The 23,438-nt window shown below is 42.4% G+C and overlaps 3 protein-coding genes across 3 annotated transcripts in view; 2 read left to right on the top strand and 1 right to left on the bottom strand.

Moving 5' to 3' along the window:
- Positions 1–213: 213 nt before the first annotated feature.
- On the top strand, positions 214–6,651 carry LOC311508959 (tetraspanin-8-like). The gene is made up of 9 exons (XM_084573964.1): positions 214–440; positions 1,307–1,378; positions 1,470–1,586; positions 2,408–2,482; positions 3,123–3,218; positions 4,113–4,220; positions 4,306–4,356; positions 4,438–4,521; positions 5,553–6,651. The coding sequence occupies exons 1-9, from the start codon at positions 381–383 to the stop codon at positions 5,691–5,693; spliced, it is 804 nt and encodes a 267-aa protein (XP_084430090.1). The 5' UTR covers positions 214–380; the 3' UTR covers positions 5,694–6,651.
- A 2,281-nt stretch (positions 6,652–8,932) lies between these two features.
- On the bottom strand, positions 8,933–17,286 carry rab21 (RAB21, member RAS oncogene family). Its single transcript, XM_084573965.1, has 7 exons — positions 16,864–17,286; positions 11,627–11,686; positions 11,436–11,543; positions 10,592–10,655; positions 9,845–9,899; positions 9,390–9,478; positions 8,933–9,254 (listed from the first exon to the last, which is right to left on the bottom strand). The coding sequence occupies exons 1-7, from the start codon at positions 17,008–17,010 to the stop codon at positions 9,115–9,117; spliced, it is 663 nt and encodes a 220-aa protein (XP_084430091.1). The 5' UTR covers positions 17,011–17,286; the 3' UTR covers positions 8,933–9,114.
- A 315-nt stretch (positions 17,287–17,601) lies between these two features.
- LOC311508956 (leucine-rich repeat-containing G-protein coupled receptor 5-like) overlaps positions 17,602–23,438 on the top strand; it is a 33,151-nt gene continuing 27,314 nt past the window's right edge. The window contains exon 1 of the mRNA XM_084573961.1: positions 17,602–19,505. Within this exon, the coding sequence (XP_084430087.1) occupies positions 18,913–19,505 (593 nt within the window). The 5' untranslated portion in view covers positions 17,602–18,912. The remainder of the gene's footprint in view (positions 19,506–23,438) is intronic.

Raw genomic sequence — 23,438 nt, 5'->3', positions numbered from 1 at the left:
TGACTTGTCCCCTTTGGCCCAAACAAGCTCTGGATGTAAAACTGGAATTTTCCACTCGTTCTTCCCGGAATGAAGCCTCCCTCTTCCCCCTTACCTTGCCTCTTACTGCCTCCCCCCTCCTCTCTTCTCCCTCCCTCCCTCCCTCCCTCCCTCTGACGTGAACACACCCCGGACGTCTCCATATGAGGACCTGACTGCCCATATAACTGCCCTCCATCCTCCAGTTACTGGAAGCCTCCGCCCGCCCTGTTGTTGGTGTCGTTTATAACCAGCTCCTCTCTCTCCGCCTCCCTTCACTTCTCTTCGCTGCAGTCGAAGCTCAGCTGGACTTTAACAAACACTTCTGAAGCTTTTTTTTTTCTGCCCTTTTTTCTGCAAACATGGCGCAGATCAACACCTGCCTCAAACGCACCTTCACCATCTTCAACATCTTGTTCGCGGTGAGTCCGTTAAAAGCCTCAAAATGGCCGCCGGTGTTTTTCTGACCAGAAGGGAATTAAAAGTGCGTAGCTCAGGTCGAAGATGCTGGACGAAAGAAGAGTATTAAAACAGTATTATTATTATTATTATTATTATTATTATTTTTATTTTTATTTTTATTTATTTATTTTTAAATTAGCAGGTTTACCCAGAATATGTTTAATGTGAAAAAATAAAAGTTGTTTAAACTTCAGGTTCAACAGAAAAGTGAAATTAAACCAAATGTTTTTCTCTTGAATTTTTGTTTATCTACCTGCAGATCACCTTTCTGTTGTTTTTAAGCTGTAGTTTGATATTTTTAATCTTTATGAGGCGTTTTAACGCGTTTGCAGACTTTTCTTTAGTAGTTTGGTTTGATAAAGTGCAAAGTTATGAGATATACGAGTTATACAAAATAAATATATATATATATATATATATATGTATGTATGTGTATATATGTACATATATAAATGACACTTAAAAGGTTTTACATTCATGTTGACACGGTGAATAAATAATATTTACTTCCGTTGGTTTTCGCTCGGTCTACTTCCGGTAAGTGTTACTCAACAACAAAAATTATAAAATAACCGGAAGTAGGAATTTTGTTTGGATAAACAAAATAATAGTTTCTTTTTCACAATAAAAGTCCCGGGTGTCCAGTTAATGAACGTTATGTTTAACTGATGAGCTGATTAAAATGAAGTTAGTTGTTAATCTGATCAGAAAAAAACAAAAAACTGTGTTGGAAAACTAATCTGTAGATGAACCGCTAATGAAAATATTAATTAGTGTTTAGTTGTTTTTTAATGACATGGTCTAATGGATCAGTTTTCTGTTGCAGATCATCGGCGGCGTCATCATCACCCTCACTCTGCTGTCTCAGGTCCTGTCCAATGCTAACGGAGGAGATGAGGTGAGACTCATTTAAACGTGATTTTAAAACCAATGAAATCCCTAAAATAAAATAAATAAACATGCTAATGTTTGATGCGTTGTGGCTGCAGGTGGAGGGTCGGACCGCCGGCCTCATCGGCCTCTACATCATCGGCTTCGCTACCGTGGTGATCGCCGCCCTGGGAGCCTACGGGGCCCACAAAGAGAGCAAAGCGTGTCTGATCACAGTGAGTATGGAACGATGAAAATAAAAACTTTCCACCCTGAGGTCACCGGTGGTGGCGTCTTAGGGGAAATCCAGAGTGGCACAAAGTCGTAGGTGTTTGTAGTTAAGGGTGATGTGAGACGTGGTGGTTTCAGGGTTGTTTCTGTTCAGAGGTTGTGCTAGACTTTTGATCGTCTGTCATTTTGACTGGCAGGGCCATAAACGTCCCGTCGTAACCCATTTATACCCGTCACTTTAATTATTTTAAAATGACAACGACATATTCAATAGCATTTAATGTTCATTAATTTTTAATTAATATTCAGTAGCAGTGGAAAAAAAGATCCGGCTCATATAACCGGCAATCAAAGACGACTCAAGAATCATGAATCTAGAGTCGATTGAACAGGCTCAGTTGAGTCCTACCACGTTTGATTGATATATAATCAATAAACGGCACCATTCAAACATCTTACATCTCACAATACGCAGAGAAACGAAACTTAACCGACTCTACTAATCAAAAGAGACAAGAGCCAGTTAATAAGCTTACTGGCCACCAAGTGGTCTGGGGTGTGAATTGCAATCTGTCAAAATGACGGAAGATATTCGGTTAATGCGACCCCTGTTCCTGTTCAACTCTTTAGTTCTCAGACTCCAATCAAGTGTTATTTTATCGCCTTAAATCTTCCTGGTCCCGTCCTGAAGATGAACCGTCAGTGCACCGAGCTGTGCAGAGGAGGCTACGACGCCCGGAAGAGCTACGTAGCGGCCCGACGCTAGCTGACCGTCAAATCTCCGTGTGCACGTAGTTTGATTTGTTCTCCTGTTCCTCTCTTCCAGTTCCTGGTGTGCATGATCATCGGGGGTCTGCTGATGCTCAGAGGTGGATTCACTCTTGCCGCCACCCGTCCTGTGGTAAACATTTAATTCTGCTTTCGTTCCCATTTAGACTTTAGATTTACAGACGTCTGTCCGACGGCGGCAGGTCACGTTCACACAGACGAACATTAGGATTTAAAAAAAGAACAAAAAAAACACCAGAAACAAGCGTTGAATCAATCTGAAGGGAGAATATCTGATACCTGTTCACCTGTTTTATCTTAACTTGGTGTCTTGGTGTACGTCAGCTCAGAGTTCTGCAGAGTTTCTGTGGAAAGACTGAACCACAATAAAACCATAACTCTGTGGTTTCTCATCTTTCACAACCGTGTGGTTTCGCCCACGCTTAGTCATAACAGAGCAATAAAAGAGGAACATCTAGGATCCGTCTTAGAACGAAAGTACAAGAAATCTTAAGATCTGCCTCATTGAGGTTTAAAGTGACCAGTGGTCAGGTTTCTTTAGGTCTTCTTTCAATATTTTTAATCATTTATCCTCATTTAAACCAGATTTATATGATGATGAGGTTAACAGGAAGCTTTGGTTTAAAACCTAACCATGATAACTATTTAAATCTTCATCTTATTTCTCTGATGATCCGTTGTCAGCACCTGGTTGATTTCTGTTCGTGTCTAGCGTCTTCGTCTCTAAACCGATGTTTGTGTCGTGTCTGTAGATGGGTTCGACGATGGAGGAGAGGTTTAAGACGCTGGTTCCTCTGGACAACAACGAGGAAAACGTGAAGCACATGATTGAAGTCCTGCAGCAGAAGGTGAGACGTTCTTCTCTCAGTGAACTCGCTCTGGATCAGCTGGAAGTCACTTAACAAGTCACTCATTTTAGACAAACCCTCCATGTCCAGTTCATTAGGTACACCAGTGAATGCATTCTGATCTGAGTTGATGTAGAAAAGGTGGCGGTTCACCCGGATGATGGTTTGTGTTTGAGAATGTGGTTAAACTGGATCGACTTGAGGAGATGAGACGTATTTTGGAACGAGCTACGACTGAACTCGTGTAAACCGACTGGCTTGTGCTCCCACAATTCCTCATGTGTGTTTTGAGCCGTCTGATTGGCCCGACTCGCCGTCAGGTGTTTTATCACCGGACAGAAATGCAGATTGAGGTGGTTTTTATTTTACCGCCGTGTCCCGAGCGTCTCCAGGTTTTACACAGCTGATCACCTATTGTTTTGACGAAGGTGACCTGATTGTTTGTTTCTAACTCACAGCAGAACAACCTCAACCTGGTTTCCGTTGTTACCAGAATACAAGCGTCCGTCCTAGTTCAGACAACAGAGACCTCAGGCCTCAGACTGTTCCACTTTCATGTGAACATCCTGTTTGACTTGTTGAGCTTCGACACACTTTTATATCCTGTTGCTCTTTTATGACTTTATGTCTTCACTGGAGTTTTATCTGCAGTCTAAAGTCCATAAGACACGTTGGAGCAATGAATAAAAGCAATTTAACATTTTAATCTGTTCATCGTTGCGTGTTCTGCAGTTTAATGGAGGTCCAGGTCAGCTTCAGTCATCAGTTATGTAGGAACGTTGAGATGCAGACTTTGGAGTTATTGGTTTGTCAGGGTGTCCTGCTCAGGATCAGTCTGATCGTTATTTATTTTAGCCTCAAAATAAACTTCTTCTTCTTCTTCTGGTGTTTTAGGCGCAGTGCTGTGGTCTGTTCCACTACAGTGACTGGAGGTCCGTCCCAGAATCCTGCAACTGCAACCCCAAGTTGTACGAAGACGAGTGTCAGACAATAACCTACAGTGTGAGTATCATCAGATGCTCTTCATCCTCGTCATCATCTCGAGGGTCGAATTACTGATGTTTCTTTTTCCTTGTCTTATTTCTAGTCTTTGTACGGGTACGAAAGGAATGAGAACACCAAGACCATCTACAGTCAGGTCAGTGAAGAGACGCCGTCTTTAAAAAGCTCCAACGTCTGCTGCTTATGTAGAAACTAATGTTTCACTTCCTGTCCTCAGCCCTGCTTCCCCATCATCATGCGCTACGTGCTGCTGGGAGCCGACATCGGACTCGTGGTCTTCTTCACCATGGCTGCTCTGGCGGTGAGCGTTGGATTTATTTAACCTCCTAAACTCTACGTAGACACTAAAATAAATCAGGACCATCTCCACACCCATCAGGTCCATGTTCCAGACCCTGGTCTCTAAGGACCCTGGTCTCTAAGGACCCTGGTCTCTAAGGACCCTGGTCTCTATGGACTCTGGTCTCTATGGACCCTGGTCTCTATGGACCCTGGTCTCTATGATAGGTCAGACTTCAGTGTCAGTAACATTGTGTCTGATTAATTAGTGATAAACTAAAACGTCTTCTAGATCAGAGAGTAGAAAACACCCTGATAGCAATGATATCATTCTGAACTCATTCAGCAACCCCTTGACTAGAACTGGACCAAGAGTTTAGAGAAATACCACAAAGGTTCTAGTAACAATAGAACCAGGCCCACTCTCCATTTGGACATCTGGAGAACCAAAGAACCCAAAGTGTTCCACGTTGGGTTCTTACCTCTTGAAAGTGAATCTGGCTACAAAATCCTACTGATTCCACTACAGGAGGCAACGTACACACAATTCAACCTTTGGACATTTTATTTAGCCTGGACATCATCACATTCTACCATTGTGCACGTTATACAATCCAGAAGAAGATGGAGATTTTTTGGAAACGAGCCACACAGGCATGTTACGTATTGTTGTAAAGCTGGAAAAGTGTCACTAGATGGAGACAAAGGATCATGAACGAGATCTGAGTCACAGGTGCATAGTTGATGGAGAATTGTGTGGATGTTTTTTGGATTTGATGAAATATTGTGACGTAAAAAGAAATTCTGACAAGTTTAGCTGCGTCTTTTCTCTGTTAGCTGAGGCTAGCTGGTTAGTGGCTCCCCAGTTTCAAATGAAAAGGTTGAACTTAGGGTTTTGTTTGAGATTAACATTCAAAAGGTCAAAACCAGAACGCATAGGAAACATGTATAGAAGATGATCACGGTAGCGTTTAGTTCCATCGACTCACTATTCCGTTTCATTTTTGAGGTTAATTCCTGTTTTATTAACGGAGCTTCTCGTTCCTCTTGCAGCTGCTCGGCATGGCCCTGTCCTCCATCATGATCCACCAGATGCGTTACCCCAACCGCTCCACCGTCCTGCTCACCGTTCCCACCGTCTTCACCGCAGCGCCACCAAAATACCAGGAGCTGCAGAACCCGCCGGCGTACTAGAGGAACGGCGCCACCTTCCTGCTGCTGTGGTGGGCTTCCTGTTTGCTTGATGTATTCGGCTTGAAGTGCCTTAAATCTCCGTGGGGACGCCTCAGATCGATGGAAATGTGATTTTAAAGGAGCTAAAACACCACTGGGTTTGTCTTTCTGTGATACTCTGATCTTTTTAAAGTTTGTTTTTTCTTAGGTGAGACGAAAGCTTTGAGATGGTGATTTTCTTTTTCTTTTTCTTGTCAATATAAATCACAAAATAGTTTACAGAACGAAGAAACTAAAGTCAAGACTGCCAACTAGTCTAAAGTCGACATTTTGGATTATTTTAAAAGCTTAAAGAGCTTAAACGTTTAACGTTTACATGATGTAGTATTGTTGACGCTTGAATCTCAAAATTCAGAAGAATTGATACCTGAAGAATTGCGGCTCTAATCTCGTTCTCTCTAAACTGAACAAGCAGACTTTTTATTTTAGGAATGAACCAAGATTCAGTTTTCTTCTGATGGTCAACGTTGGCGTCTTGGCTTCGGCTTTCTTGTTGTTTGATGCAAAAAGGAGCACTTTAAAAAAAAAATTAATAATAAACTGATGCAAATAAAAAAGCAAATTGCCAAAAATCTCTAAAGCTCTAAGTTTAATCCATCTGTGCTTTTTAGCAGCTTTGAAGAAGACGCCACTTTTGCCTCCATTAATCTGTTTTTATATTCCATATCACTGAATGTTAAAGTTATTCCTTTTTTTGATACTGTCAAAAGAAAACTCTGAATGTTGAAGAAGAGAAAAGCCACATTCCTTTGTTGGGCTTTTATTTTGTAAAGGGAGTTTGGGGTATTTTTTTTATTTTTCATGTTACTGTAACATTTGAAAAAGGGAAATCTGAATGTGCGTTTACGTTTGCATCTTGCGCCTCAAACTGACTGGACAAAAAAAAATAAAAAATAAAAGAATGAAATCTGTGAAACTGCGTCGTCTTTGCTTCAGTAAATTCTTTTAGGTCATTTACCTCGTGAAAGGGAATCTGATTCCACTACAGGAGGCAACGTACACACAATTCAACCTCTGGACATTTTATTTAGCCTGGACATCATCACATTCTACCATTGTGCACGTTATACAATCCAGAAGATGGAGATTTTTGGGGGGAATGAGCCACACAGGCATGTTACATATTGTTGTAAAGCTGGAAAGGTGGTGCTGTAGTAACACCATTAACCCACTAGATGGAGACAAAGGACTGTGAATGAAATTGAGGCACAGGGCTCAGATTCAGTCCGGAAGTTAAAGGCCGGGTTTGATTTAACTTGTAGTTTTTAAACCTCGTGTTACACGTTGACGCTCGGACGGACAAAACGAGGGCAGCGTCTGGACAATAATGTTTAAGGACACTTTGGTTGGACAATTAATGAGCTATAATCTTATATAAACTGGCCGTATAAATAGCTCGAAACCTGTGAGGACACTCACCTGTCAATAAAAGAAGCCACGCCCCTTAATTCTGGAGAGCTTGATGTCATTTAAACAAGTTAGTTCCATTAGTTCTGGGCACTGGTTTGTTTTTGGAGCCTCTGGTGGACGTCGGAGGAACTGCAGTGACTTGATTGATTCCGTGAATGTCGGACACTTTCGCGCCTCCATATGAACGTGAAAAATGCACTTGAAAGAACGACAATGTTTGCGACACCTTAATGCGTAAATCGTTATAATTGTTCTATTATTTTTTACAAAACATCTTAACTTTGACACTCGCAGTTTAAAAAAATTACAGTTCCAAAATGACTTCTTCTTCTTTTCAAGCGTTTGTTTTTCTCCTTGAAGAACAGGACACAGTACATGGTTTAGTTTTCTTCTTCTATGTGCAGCAGATAAAACCGCCGCTGTGTTTCAACATGTTTTTTCCTCGTACAATATATATATATTTATATTTATGTATATTTTGTTATCAGTAAGCAGATTAATGGAGGGAAAACAACAGTAAAATACACAGAGAGGAAACGTTGGTTCATGTACAGATTTCCATCACCTGAATATAACTTATTAAATAATTGCTGCTCGGTTATTTTTTATTTTTTTTATTTATTTTTTTTAATTTCTTTTAAAAGTAAGACAAACAAAGCGGTTTACAGAAATCAAACATGCACAGTATTATTCCTCTTGTTTGTTTGTGTGTTAGAAAAACCCGTTGAATCATGTAGAGGAAGAGGAGCAGAGCTGAGCCGCACAGTTCACCGATTAATCATCATAATAATAATAATGTCATTTAATTTGCTCTAGTTTGAAGCTTTTCTTTAACTGATGTTGACAGAATGTCTTTGGGAAACATTTACTTTAAAAAATATAATCTATGTAAATCTACAATTTAAAAATTCAAACTTTAATGCAGAATTTCTTTTATCTTCTCCGTTTTGTTGCTTCCAATTGTTCCTTAATTCATTAAAATCTGTTTTTTATTTTATTTTATTTTTTTTAAATGCTGACAGTTTAAGCTCAAATTTTTTCTTTATTCATATTTTACATTTTGAGAAAACGTGTGCAGCTATTTTTTAATCTTTTCCTGCTGTTGTTTCTCATCTCATCACTGATATAAAGATATTAATTTACATTTTAATTTAAAGTGTGCAGCTCTGACTGAAGTTTTTTTAGATTAATTTCTTTTTTCTTTCAGTAAAGCTGCTAACTGTTATTTATCATTTTTTAAATATTAATTTGTGTGCAGCTCTGACTGACGGTCTGCTGGACGTCTTTGAGATCAGACTTTTTCTAGTTTCCATTAATAAATACTCACTACGACCCTGCGAGCCAAGATGGCGTCCGCGCAGCTTTACGTCTTCAGGTGTCCCGAGTCCACAGAGCATGCTCAGTAGAGTCCTTAACCTTCCTGACTACCTGCTGGCTGCCTGCACACATGATAGAATAATAAACTCTTCCCTGTTCATCTTTTTATTTTATTTGAATTTATTTTATTAACTTGTTTTAGTATTTAAATAAAACCAGTAAAAACCTGAACTCTGTAGTTTGACTTGTGTCCAGCAGGTGGCGTCGCTGCACCGTCAGTCTGCTCCTCTGGGTTTGACAACATGAAGATTAATGGAGGGAGGTGTGTTTCTGTGTGTGTGTGTGTGTGTGTGTGTTTCCCCAAAAACCAAACTAAACCTCTGCTGAAGCCTGAGCCGCCATCTTGTGTCGTCAGAGTGAATCAAACTCTTTTATTTTAGTCTGGAGGGTGAAGTTAATCACTGAAAGCACACTCAGGGACTTCAGTTACTTTTATTTTGGAGGGATTCAACAAATTTAAATATGATTTCCCATGATCCTTAGCAGCAGAGGCGGCGCTGGACGAACACAGCAGCTGATGAGTGTGTGTGTGTGTGTGTGTGCGTGTGTGTTGGTGGATGTTGTGTCTGCGAGCGTGTGCGACGCACTGAGAGCGTTAGCCGGAGGAGCAGCATCCTCCGGCGGGCGTGGCCTGGGGTTCGTCGTCAACGATCTGTACGCCCCGCCTACCGGATGCTGATTGGCTGGCCCCGTTGCCCTTCAGTCTCTCCTCCACCTGAGCCGTCTCCATCATCCCTGAAACGAGCAGAACGTCAAAAAATACGTCAAGAGAGTGTTTTTAAACTGACGCAGAGAAAGTTAAAGAGTCTCCTGCTGATGTTTTGTGTTGATGATAAATCAAACGTCTGGTGAGATGAGGCGGAGTCTTACTTTTACAGAGGTCCAGGAAAAGCTCCTCGATGCCTTTATTTAACTTGGCTGATGTGTGGTAGTGTCTGGCTCCCACCGACTCGGCATAACTAAACAAAAACAGAGAAAGAAACGTCACAAACGGACGACGAACGTCAGCGGAGGAGATAAATCAGAGCAGCTGTGGTTTCAGTTCATTAGATGTCGAAGCAGAAGAAGAAGAAGTAAATAGAAGAGGAGGAAGGAAGTGGAAGGAGTAAAGAGATGAAGAACTGAAGGAGAAAAAGGACGAAGAAAAGGAGTAAAGAGAAAAGGGGAAGTAGAAGAAGAAGCTGAAACAGGAAGTTGACGCAGGAGTAGAAAAAATGGGAGGAAGCAGAAGAAGAAGAGGAAACAGAAGGAAGAAGGTTTGTTTCCTTGGATTATTATTATTATTATTATTATTAATTATTATTATAATTAACAGGAGTCGTTACCTCTCGGCCTCTTCCACTGAAACGTGTCTGTCTTTGTCCAAATCTATTTTATTACCTGCAGAAGAAGAAAACAAACATCAAATGTAAAAACATTCACGTCTGAACAAAAGCCTCTTTCAGCTGCTTTATGTAACACACCAGTAAATTATTCATTATTACATTAAGAACTTAAACAACAACTAAATACTATGAACTCAAATGAAAGCAGCACTTCAGATTAAATCAGTTCAGTCACTTAGAGCTCCTTTAAGTCTCATGTATTGATGTTAATTTATAGTTTGTTTATGTTGTTAGAGCTTTAACTTTAAACCTCATCTTCACATTAACTGAACATTCTCCTCTTTTAGCTCCATGTTTGGTCTCCTCCTCCACCACAGGACAAATATTCAGCTGTTAATTAAAATGAACGGCTACGTGGTAACGACCTCCGGCTCGTTTCCTCCACGTGACTCCAAAAACAAACACATGACGCCGTCGCAGACATAATCCAGTTAAGACGTTCTTCCTCACGCGAAGGAATAATTTGATATTTAGCAGCTATGGCAACACGAGCAAACATGACAGAGACGAACATGAACTCATGAGCCACTGGTTTTATTTCTGGACTGTTTGGGAAGTTCTCTGTTTGTCAATCTGCTCTAAGCTTCCTAAAAGCTTTTATATGATAAATATGTTCTCGGTCTGATTCAGTCTTTCACACCTACAGACTCAACAGACACACTGACAGGAAGTCAACCGGTAACTTACCTACTATACATAAACAAATCTCGTTCCCCAACATTTTCCTCAACTCTTTCACCCAGTTCTTCACCTGCAACGCAAAGAAAGTTTAAACGGTCGGTTATAAAGACGACAGAGAGAAAACATAAAGAATGAACAAAGGAGATAACGAAGAGAAAGAAAAACAGTATTATTATGGAAGTTAGAATGAGCTACGGTTAGCTGGAAGGCTAGGAAGCTAGGAAAAGCTACTGTTAGCTGAGAGGCTAGGAAGCTAGAAAGAGCTACTATCAGCTGGAGGCTAAGGAGCTAGAAAGAGCTACTAATAGCTGGGAGGCTAGGAAGAGTTTCCATTAGCGGGAAGGCTAGGAAGAGTTTCTGTTAGCTGGGAGGCTATGAAGAGTTTCTGTTAGCTGGGAGGCTATGAAGAGTTTCTGTTAGCTGGGAGGCTATGAAGAGTTTCTGTTAGCTGGGAGGCTATGAAGAGTTTCTGTTAGCTGGGAGGCTAGGAAGAGTTTCCGTTAGCGGGAAGGCTAGGAAGAGTTTCTGTTAGCTGGGAGGCTAGGGCTAGGAAGCTAGAAAGAGCTACTATTAGCTGGAGGCTAAGAAGAGTTTCTGTTAGCTGGGAGGCTATGAAGAGTTTCTGTTAGCTGGGAGGCTAGGAAGAGTTTCCGTTAGCGGGAAGGCTAGGAAGAGTTTCTGTTAGCTGGGAGGCTAGGGCTAGGAAGCTAGAAAGAGCTACTATCAGCTGGAGGCTAAGAAGCTAGAAAGAGCTACTATCAGCTGGAGGCTAAGAAGCTAGAGATAGCTATCAGCTGGAGGCTAAGAAGCTAGAGATAGCTCCTATCAGCTGTGAGGACCCGGTCATTACCTTCTGAAATGAGTCTTCGTCTGTAATGTCGTACACTAGTATGGCTCCATTGGAGTCTCTGTAGTAGATGGGACCTAACGCATGAAAGCGCTCCTGTCCCGCTGTGTCCTGTGAACGTATGAATAAAGTTTGGTTCAGTAAACAGTCTGATGACAACATGAGGACTGGATTAAAGGCTGTGACTGGCTCACCCATATGGCCAGGTTCACCCTCTTCCCTGTGATGTTGAGCTTCTTTGTGAGGAAGGACGCCTGCAGAGGAAGAGGAGGACAGACGTGAGAACATGAAATCATTTAAACTGAGTTACTGTCCAAGTGTGACGGATAAGACAGAGATAAGATTCACTTTCAAAACAACAACCTGCAGGTTAACTGAGCCTTGAACTGATTACGTTGAGACGACTGCTTCCTCTTTTTGATTTGACGTCCTGAGCAGGAGAGTCGTTCAGAGCCTCACGTCTCTAACGTCTGGACCTAAACGTTGCACATGAACGCACCACAAAGACTAAACCTAACAACCATCTGGTTCCTGTGTTCTGGATGAAATAACTGATCATACCAGCAGGTGGCAGTGCTCTGCGTTCATTATTCAAAAGGAAAAACAGGTATAGCTTCTGTTAGCTGGGAGGCTAGGTAGAGCTACTGTTAGCTGGGAGGCTAGGTAGAGCCACTATTAGCTGGGAGGCTAGGTAGAGCTTCTGTTAGCTGGGAGGCTAGGTAGAGCTTCTGTTAGCTGGGAGGCTAGGTAGAGCTACTATTAGCTGGGAGGCTAGGTAGAGCTTCTGTTAGCTGGGAGGCTAGGTAGAGCCACTATTAGCTGGGAGGCTAGGTAGAGCTTCTGTTAGCTGGGAGGCTAGGTAGAGCTACTGTTAGCTGGGAGGCTAGGAAGAGCTTCTGTTAGCCGGGAGGCTAGGTAGCGCCACTATTAGCTGGGAGGCTAGGTAGAGCTACTGTTAGCCGGGAGGCTAGGTAGCGCCACTATTAGCTGGGAGGCTAGGTAGAGCTTCTGTTAGCCGGGAGGCTAGGTAGAGCCACTATTAGCTGGGAGGCTAGGTAGAGCGTCTGATAGCCCGGAGGCTAGGTAGAGCTACTGTTAGCTGGGAGGCTAGGTAGAGCTTCTGTTAGCTGGGAGGCTAGGTAGAGCTACTGTTAGCTGGGAGGCTAGGTAGAGCTTCTGTTAGCCGGGAGGCTAGGTAGAGCTTCTGTTAGCTGGGAGGCTAGGTAGAGCTTCTGATAGCTGGGAGGCTAGGTAGAGCTACTATTAGCCGGGAGGCTAGGTAGAGCTTCTGTTAGCCGGGAGGCTAGGTAGAGCTTCTGTTAGCCGGGAGGCTAGGTAGAGCTTCTGATAGCTGGGAGGCTAGGTAGAGCCACTATTAGCTGGGAGGCTAGGTAGAGCTTCTGTTAGCCGGGAGGCTAGGTAGAGCTTCTGTTAGCCGGGAGGCTAGGTAGAGCTTCTGTTAGCCGGGAGGCTAGGTAGAGCTTCTGTTAGCTGGGAGGCTAGGTAGAGCTTCTGTTAGCCGGGAGGCTAGGTAGAGCTACTGTTAGCTGGGAGGCTAGGTAGAGCTACTATTAGCTGGGAGGCTAGGTAGAGCTACTGTTAGCTGGGAGGCTAGGTAGAGCTACTGTTAGCTGGGAGGAAGCAGAGACGATGACTGACAACAGAAATTAAAGACTGTTGCTCTGATTTTATTCCAGTTTAATTGATCTACTTTGTGTTTGTCATCTGTTGTCTGTTTATTAAATGTAAAACTAGTAAAACTAGTTTTACTCGTCTGATAAGAAGCTAAAGCTCAAAGTCTGGAAACAAGTCGCAGCCATTTTCAGATTTATTGAAGCGTTGGTTGGAGACGATCAGACAGAAACGATGCGACGGCTTCAGTTAATCAGAGACTTAACGTGTGGAGGAATGAATGTGGAGCAGAGGTGGATCAGCTGACCTCCAACTAATGAGGCTGAAAAACTTTAACACTCTTCACACAAGAGGTGAAGTTTCCACGTGACACGAGAGAAAAAACAACAATAAAACACATGATGCTACGGAGGAGGAGGTGGTGGTGGTGGTAACCATGGTAACCTTCACTAATCAACATCAGGTGAGGGACAGAGACATGGAGGTAGGAAAACAAGATGAACCAAGATGGAATCAATGTGGACAGAGATGAAGGAGACGTGGAGACATCTTGGTCATCTTCTAAGACTCTAGACATTCAGGACATGGAGGAGGAGGACATGGAGGACATGGAGGAGGAAATACTTCCAGCTACTCTTCCTCCCTCTGTCTCCTCTTTCTTCTTCTACTTATTCCCCTCCTTGTCATTTCATCTTCTTCTTCTTCTTACTTAGTTTTTCTACTTTTAAAATGTTTAATTCCTTCTTCTCCTCATTCTTCTTCTTCTTTTCTTCTACATCTCCTTGTTCTGTTTCCTCCTCTTCCTCTTACATCTTCTCTCTATTCTCCTTCAGTCCCTTCCACCTTTTCCGTCTTTCCTCCTCCTCCTTCTTCTTCTGTTCTATTTCCAGTAGATGTAATGCTCTTTATGTTTCTACAAATTTAGATTATACTTTAGAGTTTATTAAATGGTAGAAACAGATTAAACGACTAACTGGCTCATAATGAACGGTCTGATAACACGGAGCCTCGTGCTGAGAGGAGACTGAACGCTCATCACGCTTCCTCTAACCTACAACCTCTGCTCACCATGACGATGATGATTGTTATTATGATGATTGACTCTGAGCATCATGTGAGTGAAACGAGTCTGGACCATGTGACTCTGAAGAGACCTGGAGGCGTCTCATCACCCTCCTCTACAAACACAGACTCTTTCATTCATTAAAAAAAATCCTCCTGCTTTGAAACACTTTTAATTATTTACTCTGGAATTATTTTATTTGTTTCTGGCACAACTCAGTCCAACCTCACCACACTGACATCACAGAGCTACTGTTAGCTGGAGGCTAGGAGGAGCTACTGTTAGCTGGAGGCTAGGAGGAGCTACTGTTAGCTGGAGGCTAGGAGGAGCTACTGTTAGCTGGAGGCTAGGAGGAGCTACTGTTAGCTGGAGGCTAGGAGGAGCTACTGTTAGCTGGGGGCTAGGAGGAGCTACTGTTAGCTGGGAGGATAAGAGGAGCTGCTATTAGCTGGGAGGAAAAGAGGAGCTACTATTAGCTGAGAGGCTAGGAGGAGCTACTATTAGCTGGAAGGCTAGGAGGAGCTACTATTAGCTGAGAGGCTAGGAGGCGCTACTATTAGCTGAGAGGCTAGGAGGAGCTACTATTAGCTGAGAGGCTAGGAGGCGCTACTATCAGCTGAGAGGCTAGGAGGAGCTACTATTAGCTAGGAGGATAAGAGGAGCTACTATTAGCTGGAAAGCTAGGAAGGGCTACTGTTAGCTGAGAGGCTAGGAAGAGCAACTATTAGCTGAGAGGCTAGGAGGGGCTACTATTAGCTGAGAGGAGCTACAAAGTGTCGTACAGAGCCGTCCTCTCCTGAATCAGCTGACCAGTTATTTGACACGTCGTGTTGTTGTAGAAATAATTGAGGATTTGAATTTGTTTTTCACTTCCTGTTTGGAGAGACGTGATATTTTAACTTCACGGTGTGGATTCGTCTTCCAAGAACCTGGAAGTGAAAGCTGCTCCAAGAAGTAATTCATACACCTGAATGAAAGCAGAGCAGCCGTGAGCTGATCTCAGACTCAAGTTTCAGACTCGAGCTTCAACACCAGAAGCTGCAGGAGTGACGCAAACACAAATACTCGGAGGTGTTCAACCGCAGATTACACAAACTCACATGGAAATGCTGCACAACACTTTCCCACCGCTCGTCCTTTCCTGGAAACGTGAGCGTTAAGTTACAGCCACAGTTTAACGTTGTGAAACATCCTCTGACAATGAAGCTGATAAAGAACCTTTATCTTTCTGTGTAAACTCAAAAGACAAACATGATTTTGAAAGTAGATTCTCTTGTTTAAACTAAACTCTCTTCTCCAGGCCAGAAATATGATGCCGTTCATTTCCTGATATAAATTCTAGTAATGAACTTTTACTGGCGTCCTCTCTGGTCAGGTGACACTGGAAGGTGAGGCAGGCAATTCTTCTGACCAATCAGAGGGCTCCTACCATAGTTACTGTTACCAAGGTGCCTCTGGTTATAAATAGATTGAGCAGGTAATTAAAAACATAAAAATAAAATCAGACCAATCGGATTCAAATGTGTCAACGGCACCAAACGTTCCAGTGATGTTTACTACCTCTTTAGCATTTATAGATTTAGCTTATAAATGCTAAATAAGGTCCCTTTAGTTCTTACTGGAGACCCCTGGCTCCAGGCTAGCTAGCTAACAGCATCCAGAGCTAACGAGGAGATGACCTACATCTTTTATTGTATTTTATCGCATCTATTTTATTAATCTTTACTTCTTATCTCCTGTGTGCAACACTGAGTGATAAATTAAAATGATTGTCTTATCTTAGCTTAGCATGCTAACGTTAGCATATGTCGTAAAAGCTATTCGTCATTCTATGTTCAGTTATTTCCTCCACTGTATTCACATGAGTTTTAAATGCTAGCCGAATCTAGGTTATTGTAAGCGAATGGAGCTTCGTAATGGCTACTATTTGGCTAACAGTAGCTAGAGGGGCGTGGCTTAATAAAGGCGTAATTACAGGGTTAAAATTTTGTTTTATTTTACTACAAAAACATATCTAAAAATGCAGAAATAATTTAAAGTTGTTGGGGCGGATAAGGTTTTGTTAGCGAGCTGAGCTTTGACTGGCTACCATTTGGCTAACCCTAGCCAACAGTAACACAAGGGGGCGGGGCTTGATAAAGGGGTAGTTTTTGTTTTATTTTACTACGAAAACATTTTCAAAAATGCAGAAATAATTAAAAGTTATCGGTGCAGACGTGTCGGCTAACCTAGGCTAAGGTTCTGTAAGCGAGCTGAGCTTTGACTGGCTGCCGTTTGGCTAACTCTAGCTAGCAGTAACACAAGTGGGCGGGGCTTGATGAAGGGGCAATTAAAGGGTTACATTTTAGTTTTATTTTAGTACAACACAAACCCAAAAATACAGAAACAACTGAAAGTTCTCGGTGCTTTATGTGAAGCCGTGTCGTCAGCCGTGTCGTCAGCCGTGTCGTCAGCCCCGGGCCCCCGTGGACCTCTGTCCGGCCCTGCTGACAGCACCTCTGGACACGCACCTGACTTTCACTCGGGATCATCCCGGTTAGACGGGCAGCTCCGGTTTCGCAATAACTCCGCTCCCCCGAGACACTTCGAGTTAACAATCACGCGTCCACACACACTAGTGACAGACACTGAGACACGAACCCAGAGCCCTGATTTCCACAGCGAGCCGCCCCGGCTGTCACGGCTCCGGGGCGGCTCGGGGGCGGCTCGGCGGCGGCGGCTCCCCGGCTGTCTTACCTGTAGAGTTGTGATGTGTTTGTCGTTGAATTTGTTCTCGCAGTACCGCAGCACCAGCGACGTCTTCCCCACGCAGCCTTCCCCCAGTAACACCACCTTGAACGAGTAGGTCTTGCCGCTGCTGCCGGCCGCTCCCGCTGCCGCCATGGCTGGCAGTTTATCTCGGAAATCTTCAACCAAAACAGGCGTTATCGAGCTAGCGATGCTAATGCTAACCCCGTCGGAACTGAAGTCCTGCGCAGCTCACATCGGCTTCCGACTTTAAAAAAAAAAAGGAGCTAAAACCATGAGAAGAAGACCTCGACAGCGCACAGGAACCCGGCTCTTATCAGTGTGGAGACACGGCTGTGAGGGAAGCGGATCTAAACGGGATCCAGTTCCCGTCTCAGCTTGATGCGAAAGCCTGGTTTTCACCCAACTAATGGCGTCTCTCAGAGCTAGCAGTTAGCCGGCTAGCTCAGCCCAAGATCCTCTATGTCAGGAAGGATGTCTCACTCACAGCTACGTAAACACCGACAGTTCACCCCTCCTGTTTTTTATGACCCTTTTTTCCTCAAATATAAAATATAAAACATATTAACGTTAGTTATCATTTTATTAAGAATGGAATATAATTTCAGATTGGATAAACTTCTTATTTTATATCATGTTTTCTCTTTCCTTTTTAATATGTATAAATATTAATTAGTTTTGGCTTAACCAGGACTCATCGAGAAGGTAAGAGCTGGTGCTCAGATGTGTCAGCAGAGTGAGACGTCGTCTCGGAGGCCTCCTCTCTGCAGCATCACATGATGAGAGCCGTCAGCGCAGGCAGCTCCTCAACAACAAACAGGCTCCGATGAAAAAAAGAAAAATACAAAAAATTAATAATTAATTAAATAAATGATTAGAAGAAGATATAAAAAAAACACACACACGAAGACAGGCTCCCATAAAATGAAATAAGAACACAGAAAACTGACTTCAAAAGACTACTACTATTATTACTACGACTAATAATAAATAAATTAAAAACACCAATAACATTAAAAAAAAAACAACAACACCACCAAACACAGACTGTGATGAAAATAAAATAAAATAAAACACAACAAAAACAGGCACAGCTGAAAGTAATGTAAAAGCAAATTAATACAAATCACAGAAAACAGGTTCTAACAGTAATAATGATAATCTCTCTCTATCTCTCTCTGTAATGCCAATAAATAATAATAATAATAATTAATATTATTTTAATTATTATTATTATAATAATAATATATATTAGTGTGACTGCAGTGCAGCTGTTCGACCACTAGGTGTCAGCGTCTCACTGAAAATAGAAACATGTCAAGTTCAAGAAACAGAAAACCAGGAACTCTTCTCTCCTGTTAGAATATAAAGCTCCAATCAACCATTATATTTATAGTTCTTCTGTTTAATCCATGTGACTGTGTTTAAATAATCAGTTGATTTTTTTTTAGTGTATAAAATAGTATATCAAATAATAATAATTGTTACTATCACAGAGTTTACTGTGATGAAACCGAACGTTAGATCATGAAGCCAAAGAAGGTTAAAAGAATGACGAGAAAGATATAAAACATAACACAAAAAATACCAAACTGAAATAAAAAAGAGACTAATAATTAAAACAAACAAAGACAAAAAAAAATTAACAAAATCCAGAAATTACGAATTATCCAAAAAAAAAAAAATTTAAAAAAAAAAAAGAAACTGACCAAAACGGTCAAAAAGATCAAATAAAAAAATAAAAAAATTAATTAATAGAAAATGACCTAAACTTAGACAAAAAACTGTCAATAAAGATGAAAAAAAAATGACCAAAAATACCAAAAAAAACCCCGATAAATTAGAGAAAAAAAAGAACAAAAATGACACAAGATACAAGAAAGACTGAAAAACAATGACAAAAAAACACGGAATTACCAAAATGACATAAAGATCTAATAAACTAATAAAACCAGAGTTGACCTCTCAGGTGTTTAATAGTTTTATTTCTGATTAAAGTCAAATCAATGATCAGTAGATTCTGTTCATAGTCTGTAAATGAAGAGTGGAGGGACCAACTCCCTCTCTCTCTCTCTCTCTCTCTCTCTCTTTCTCTCTCTCTCCCTCTCTCTCTCTCTCTCTCTCTCTTTCTCTCTCTCTCTCTCTCTCTCTCTCTCTCTCTCTCTCTCTCCCCCTCCCTCTCTCCCCCCCTCCACGCGTGTCCAGCCTCCCCACCATCGAGCTGCTCCTTCAAACTTCTCCAACTCTCTGCTTCTCCTTCATCCTGATCCGGACTCTGGACTCAGACACATCCTCTCCTCCTGTTTTCAGCCTCGGAGCAGAGAAGTCATGCCGGGCTTTGCGGCTCTCCTGGCCGCCTTCGCGCTCCTCTCTTCTGCGGGCTCCTGGAGCTCCGTGACCGGGGAGGAGATGCAGAGCTATGTGGCCGCAGAGGAGAGCTCCGTGTCCGGGATGAACAGCTCCGCGGTGGTCCGGGTGGAGAGCCCCGGGGAAGGGGACGGGTCGGCGGGGCTGTCCAGCTGTCCCGGCCGCTGTCGGTGCGAGGTGGACGGTCTGCTGCACCGGGTCGACTGCTCGGACCTGGGGCTCCGGGAGATACCGAGCAACCTGAGCGTCTTCACCTCCTACCTGTAAGTCAGCGCCGAGGGTTCAAACCTGTGGCTCCAGCTCCGTGACCGTCCGCAGATGTTACGCAGTCGTGAGAAAGGACGCACCTGTCTGCGTCACTTTATCTCTGCAGGTCTGCGGCTGTTGTTCCGTCTGAGGAGAACCAGTGGTTCTACAGGAACTTCAAACGTTCATTCATTAAGTTCTGTGGGTTTTACTATGTTTATTCATGAAGTTCTGAAGCTGTTTGGGTTCTTGAAACCCATGAGGTTCTTTAGGATGTTCTTGAACGTTCTACAATCTCAGAGTCCTTAGAGCTCCTTGTTCCAGGTCCAGATGTTTATTTATGAAGTTTTGCAGCTGTTTGGGTTCTAGAAATACATGAAGTTCTTTAGGATGTTCTTGGATGTTCTACAATCTCAGGTTCTTTAGAGCTCCAGCTTTTCCATGTTCAAATGTTTATTTGTCAAGTTCTGTGGTTGTCGTGGTTCTTGAAATCAATTTTTTAAGGATGTTCTATGGTTCTGTGGTGTTCTTAGATGTTCTACGATCTCAGGGCACAGCAATGTATGCCATTGCCGTGTTTTTTGAAATCTGTGTTGTTCTTTAGGATGTTCTTGAACGTTCTACAATCTCAGGGTCCTTAGAGCCCCTTGTTCCAGGTCCAGTTGTTTATTTATGAAGTTTTGCAGCTGTTTGGGTTCTTGAAATACATGAAGTTCTTTAGGATGTTCTTGGAGCTCCAGGTTTTCCATGTTCAAATGTGTTTGTCAAGTTCTGCAGTTTGTTGTGGTTCTTGAAATATGTTTTTTGGGTTTGTTTGTTTGTTTGTTTTTATGTTCTGAGGCGCTACAGTGTTCTTTGAGGTTCTACAATCAAAAAAGTCCTTAGAGCTCCTCGTCAACTTTGAAAGATTTATTTTTGAAGTTTTGAGGTTGTTGTGATTCTTGCAAGCCGTGTAGTTCTTTAGTATGTTCTTGGATGTTCCACAATCTCAGGGAACTCAGAGCTCCCGGTAAAGTTTCTCAAATAGTTCCAGGTGACTCAGCGAGGTTCTAGTGGGTTTCTAGAAGTGTTCCCCTTGAATAAACTTTGGGTGCCCAGATTCTGAAGGATGTTCTAAGATTTTTGAGGAGTTCTCCACAAAGTTTCAGAGGTTCTAGTGTTTAGAGAAACTATAAAATGCATCATGATGTTTGTGCAAGTTCAAGGAAGTTCCTCAAGGGTTCTACAGAAGCTTGTGTTTGACTGGTTCCAGAGGTTTGGAGAAGGTTCAACTGGTGGCAAGGGCTTCACAGAAGTTCCAGTTGATCTTTAGAAAGTTCTTCAAGAAATTCAGGGGGTGGTCTTACAGGGTCCTTCAGGATTTTAATTGATACTTGTAATTTCTTTAATGAGACCTGAAGAGGTTCTAGTGACTTCTAAAGATGTTTCAGTATCAGTTGTTCAAAAAGTTTTGAAGGCTTTTGCTTAAAGAGAAGTTAGAGGTTCTTCAAGAGATTCCGCAGATCTTCAAGGTTCCCAGAGGCTTTGAGAAGGTCCGATTTAGTGCAGAGTGTTCTAGAAGAAGTTCTAGGTGATCTTCAGAAAGGTTCTTCTTGATGAAGTTCAGGGGTTCATGAGGTAAACTTGGCTTAACTTCAGGCACCACTTCCAGGCATTTACACATTTTTCTGTGTGATGTTTTGTGGACTTCAGAGTTTAAGGTGTCCCTGGGGTACTTTGAAGGTTTTTACAATCTCAGAGCTTTTAGATCATAGAACGTAAAGATTCACAGGTTTATTCATGAAGTTCTGCAGCTGTTTGGGTTCTCTTCTGAGAGATGTTTGTGGACTTTAAAGTTTCCGTGGTCCTTTAACATGGCCCCGAAGCACTTTGGAGGGTTCCTCTGATTCCCGTAGACGTTTGCCGTGGCCCCTTTAGCATCAATTATCAGAGAAGATTTAGTGTTTCAGTGTGAGTGTGAACTGTTAAACACCAGAATGAATTCAAATCCAGTTCACCTCCCAGCAGGTGACCGGCCTGGACGCAGCGTTACGTCAGCGTCCTGAATACGTGCAGAAGAAAAACCTGCCCGTCTTGACTGCAGCCTGAAAGCAGCACAATGTCCAGGATTTAAATTTCACTCTCATTAAAGAAAACCTTCTTCTATTCAGAGCGGCCGTGTGTGTGTGTTCCTTACAGTCGGGCAGATGGACACACAGCGACCGCCGATCAAAGCGTCTTTGTGTCTTTATTAAAGCTGCGAGTGGGAAACGAATCCAACAAATCACAGCCGAGTGTTTGAGCGACAGGCTCAGATTTAGAGTCACAGTTTTTGTGCAGTCTTTTAATCAGATCATTGTTTTGCATCATGTTGTGGTGCAAAACTTGGTGTTTGCATCAAACTGTTTGCTGTATTTTGTAGTAATTTTACTCTTTGCAGTTTTATCTCTAGTGTTGTTGCGTTTGTTAGCGAAGAAACTCAGGAAATAGTTTCGTGGCAGTTGCTCTATTATTTATAAAATAGCAATATAAAGATCTATATGTTAAAAGCTAATTTGCAGCTGTTGGTGATTATTTGGCGCATACTTGTTTGTTGCTTGATGTCGTTTTATGGTTGCTGTAGTCTCTTTTTATATTTTTCTTTTGTAGTTTTGTTAGAGCCATTTATTTGGTTTTGGTTCCAACCTATTTCTGGTGCACACATACTATTGTTTCTGCTTTATAGATGAAAAGAAAGAAAAACAGCTGAAGATATTCACGTTTCATTAGTTTCACTTCAGCTCGTCAGCGTCTTTGGTGGTTGTTTCTTTAACTTAATTGAAGAATTAATCAAATGAGTGTTTGTTTGTTCAGGGCTGCAGGGTTCAGGCGTGATCGTGTTCCTAGAAATACACAAGAAACTAGATATTTACACTTCAACTCTTCTGTCAATCACCATATTAAGCACCGCCCTCAAACAATCTGATTGGCCCAGCGATCTTTGCTGAAGCAGAATCAGTTCCCAACAAAGAGACTCCAGGTAAACTTCCCTCTTCATGCTCTGTGTCAGCGTCTGAACCTGAGGATGTTTACAGAGGTGGAAAGAAATCGCTTGAGGCTAAAGTTTTCTGCCTCTTTTGTCTACGTGACCTCTCTTGTGACCTCTCAGGAAGTCAGGTAGTCCTTCTTACCCGTCTGTCATGACTGACCTACCTGTGTGCTCTGGACCGTGGCGATGGAAAGCCTCGCTCGACGACAGCCGAGCTCAGACGAGGAAGACGCCGTCATCCAGGCGCTAACATCCAGGACGTCTTCCTGTGAGGTCAGAGGTCAGGGGTCGCTCAGGACAGGACGTTCACATGCCTCATTAATTAATTCATTTAATTAAAGATTCAGATAAACAGAAAGGCAAGAGGAACTGGTCGAGGTTTCAGGACGTCCGACGTGGCTGCCAGAAGGGGGCGTGGCCACAGGATCCTTCACATGTACGTGGGTTCATTCATCACATTGAGGCTCGACGCATTCCTGTGCTGCTGCTGTCAATCACATCCATTCAGGCTTCACACTGCACTGCTTAGACATGCAGCACACACACACACACACACACACACACACACACACACACACAAAGGCGTTGACAGATGGCAGCATTCAGACTGACGGTGGTTTAACACACAGGTCGTAAAGAGACTGAGACGTTTAAGTTTCTGTTGAGGTCGATAAAAGTTCTCACAGCAAAGATCAACATCTCTGATTTATGTTAATTATTATGAATTAATGTTGGTTAATGGTTGATTCTGTCATCAGGTGTGAAGGGAACTAAGTTGTAAAGAGTTGCACCTCAACTTTCATGACCCGTCATCAAGTAGGAGGAGCCAGACGTTCTGAAACCAGGAAGTAAATGAAACGATCGCTGCGTTGTGTTTGATTCTAAATGAAATAAAATGCTATCCATGGTTGAGTTAGCCTAGCCTAGCGTAGCCAGTTGTGGT

The sequence above is a fragment of the Chelon labrosus genome, assembly GCF_963514085.1.
Source record: "Chelon labrosus genome assembly, chromosome: 23".
Lineage (NCBI taxonomy): Eukaryota > Metazoa > Chordata > Actinopteri > Mugiliformes > Mugilidae > Chelon > Chelon labrosus.
This window is presented reverse-complemented; position numbering and strand designations above follow the sequence as displayed.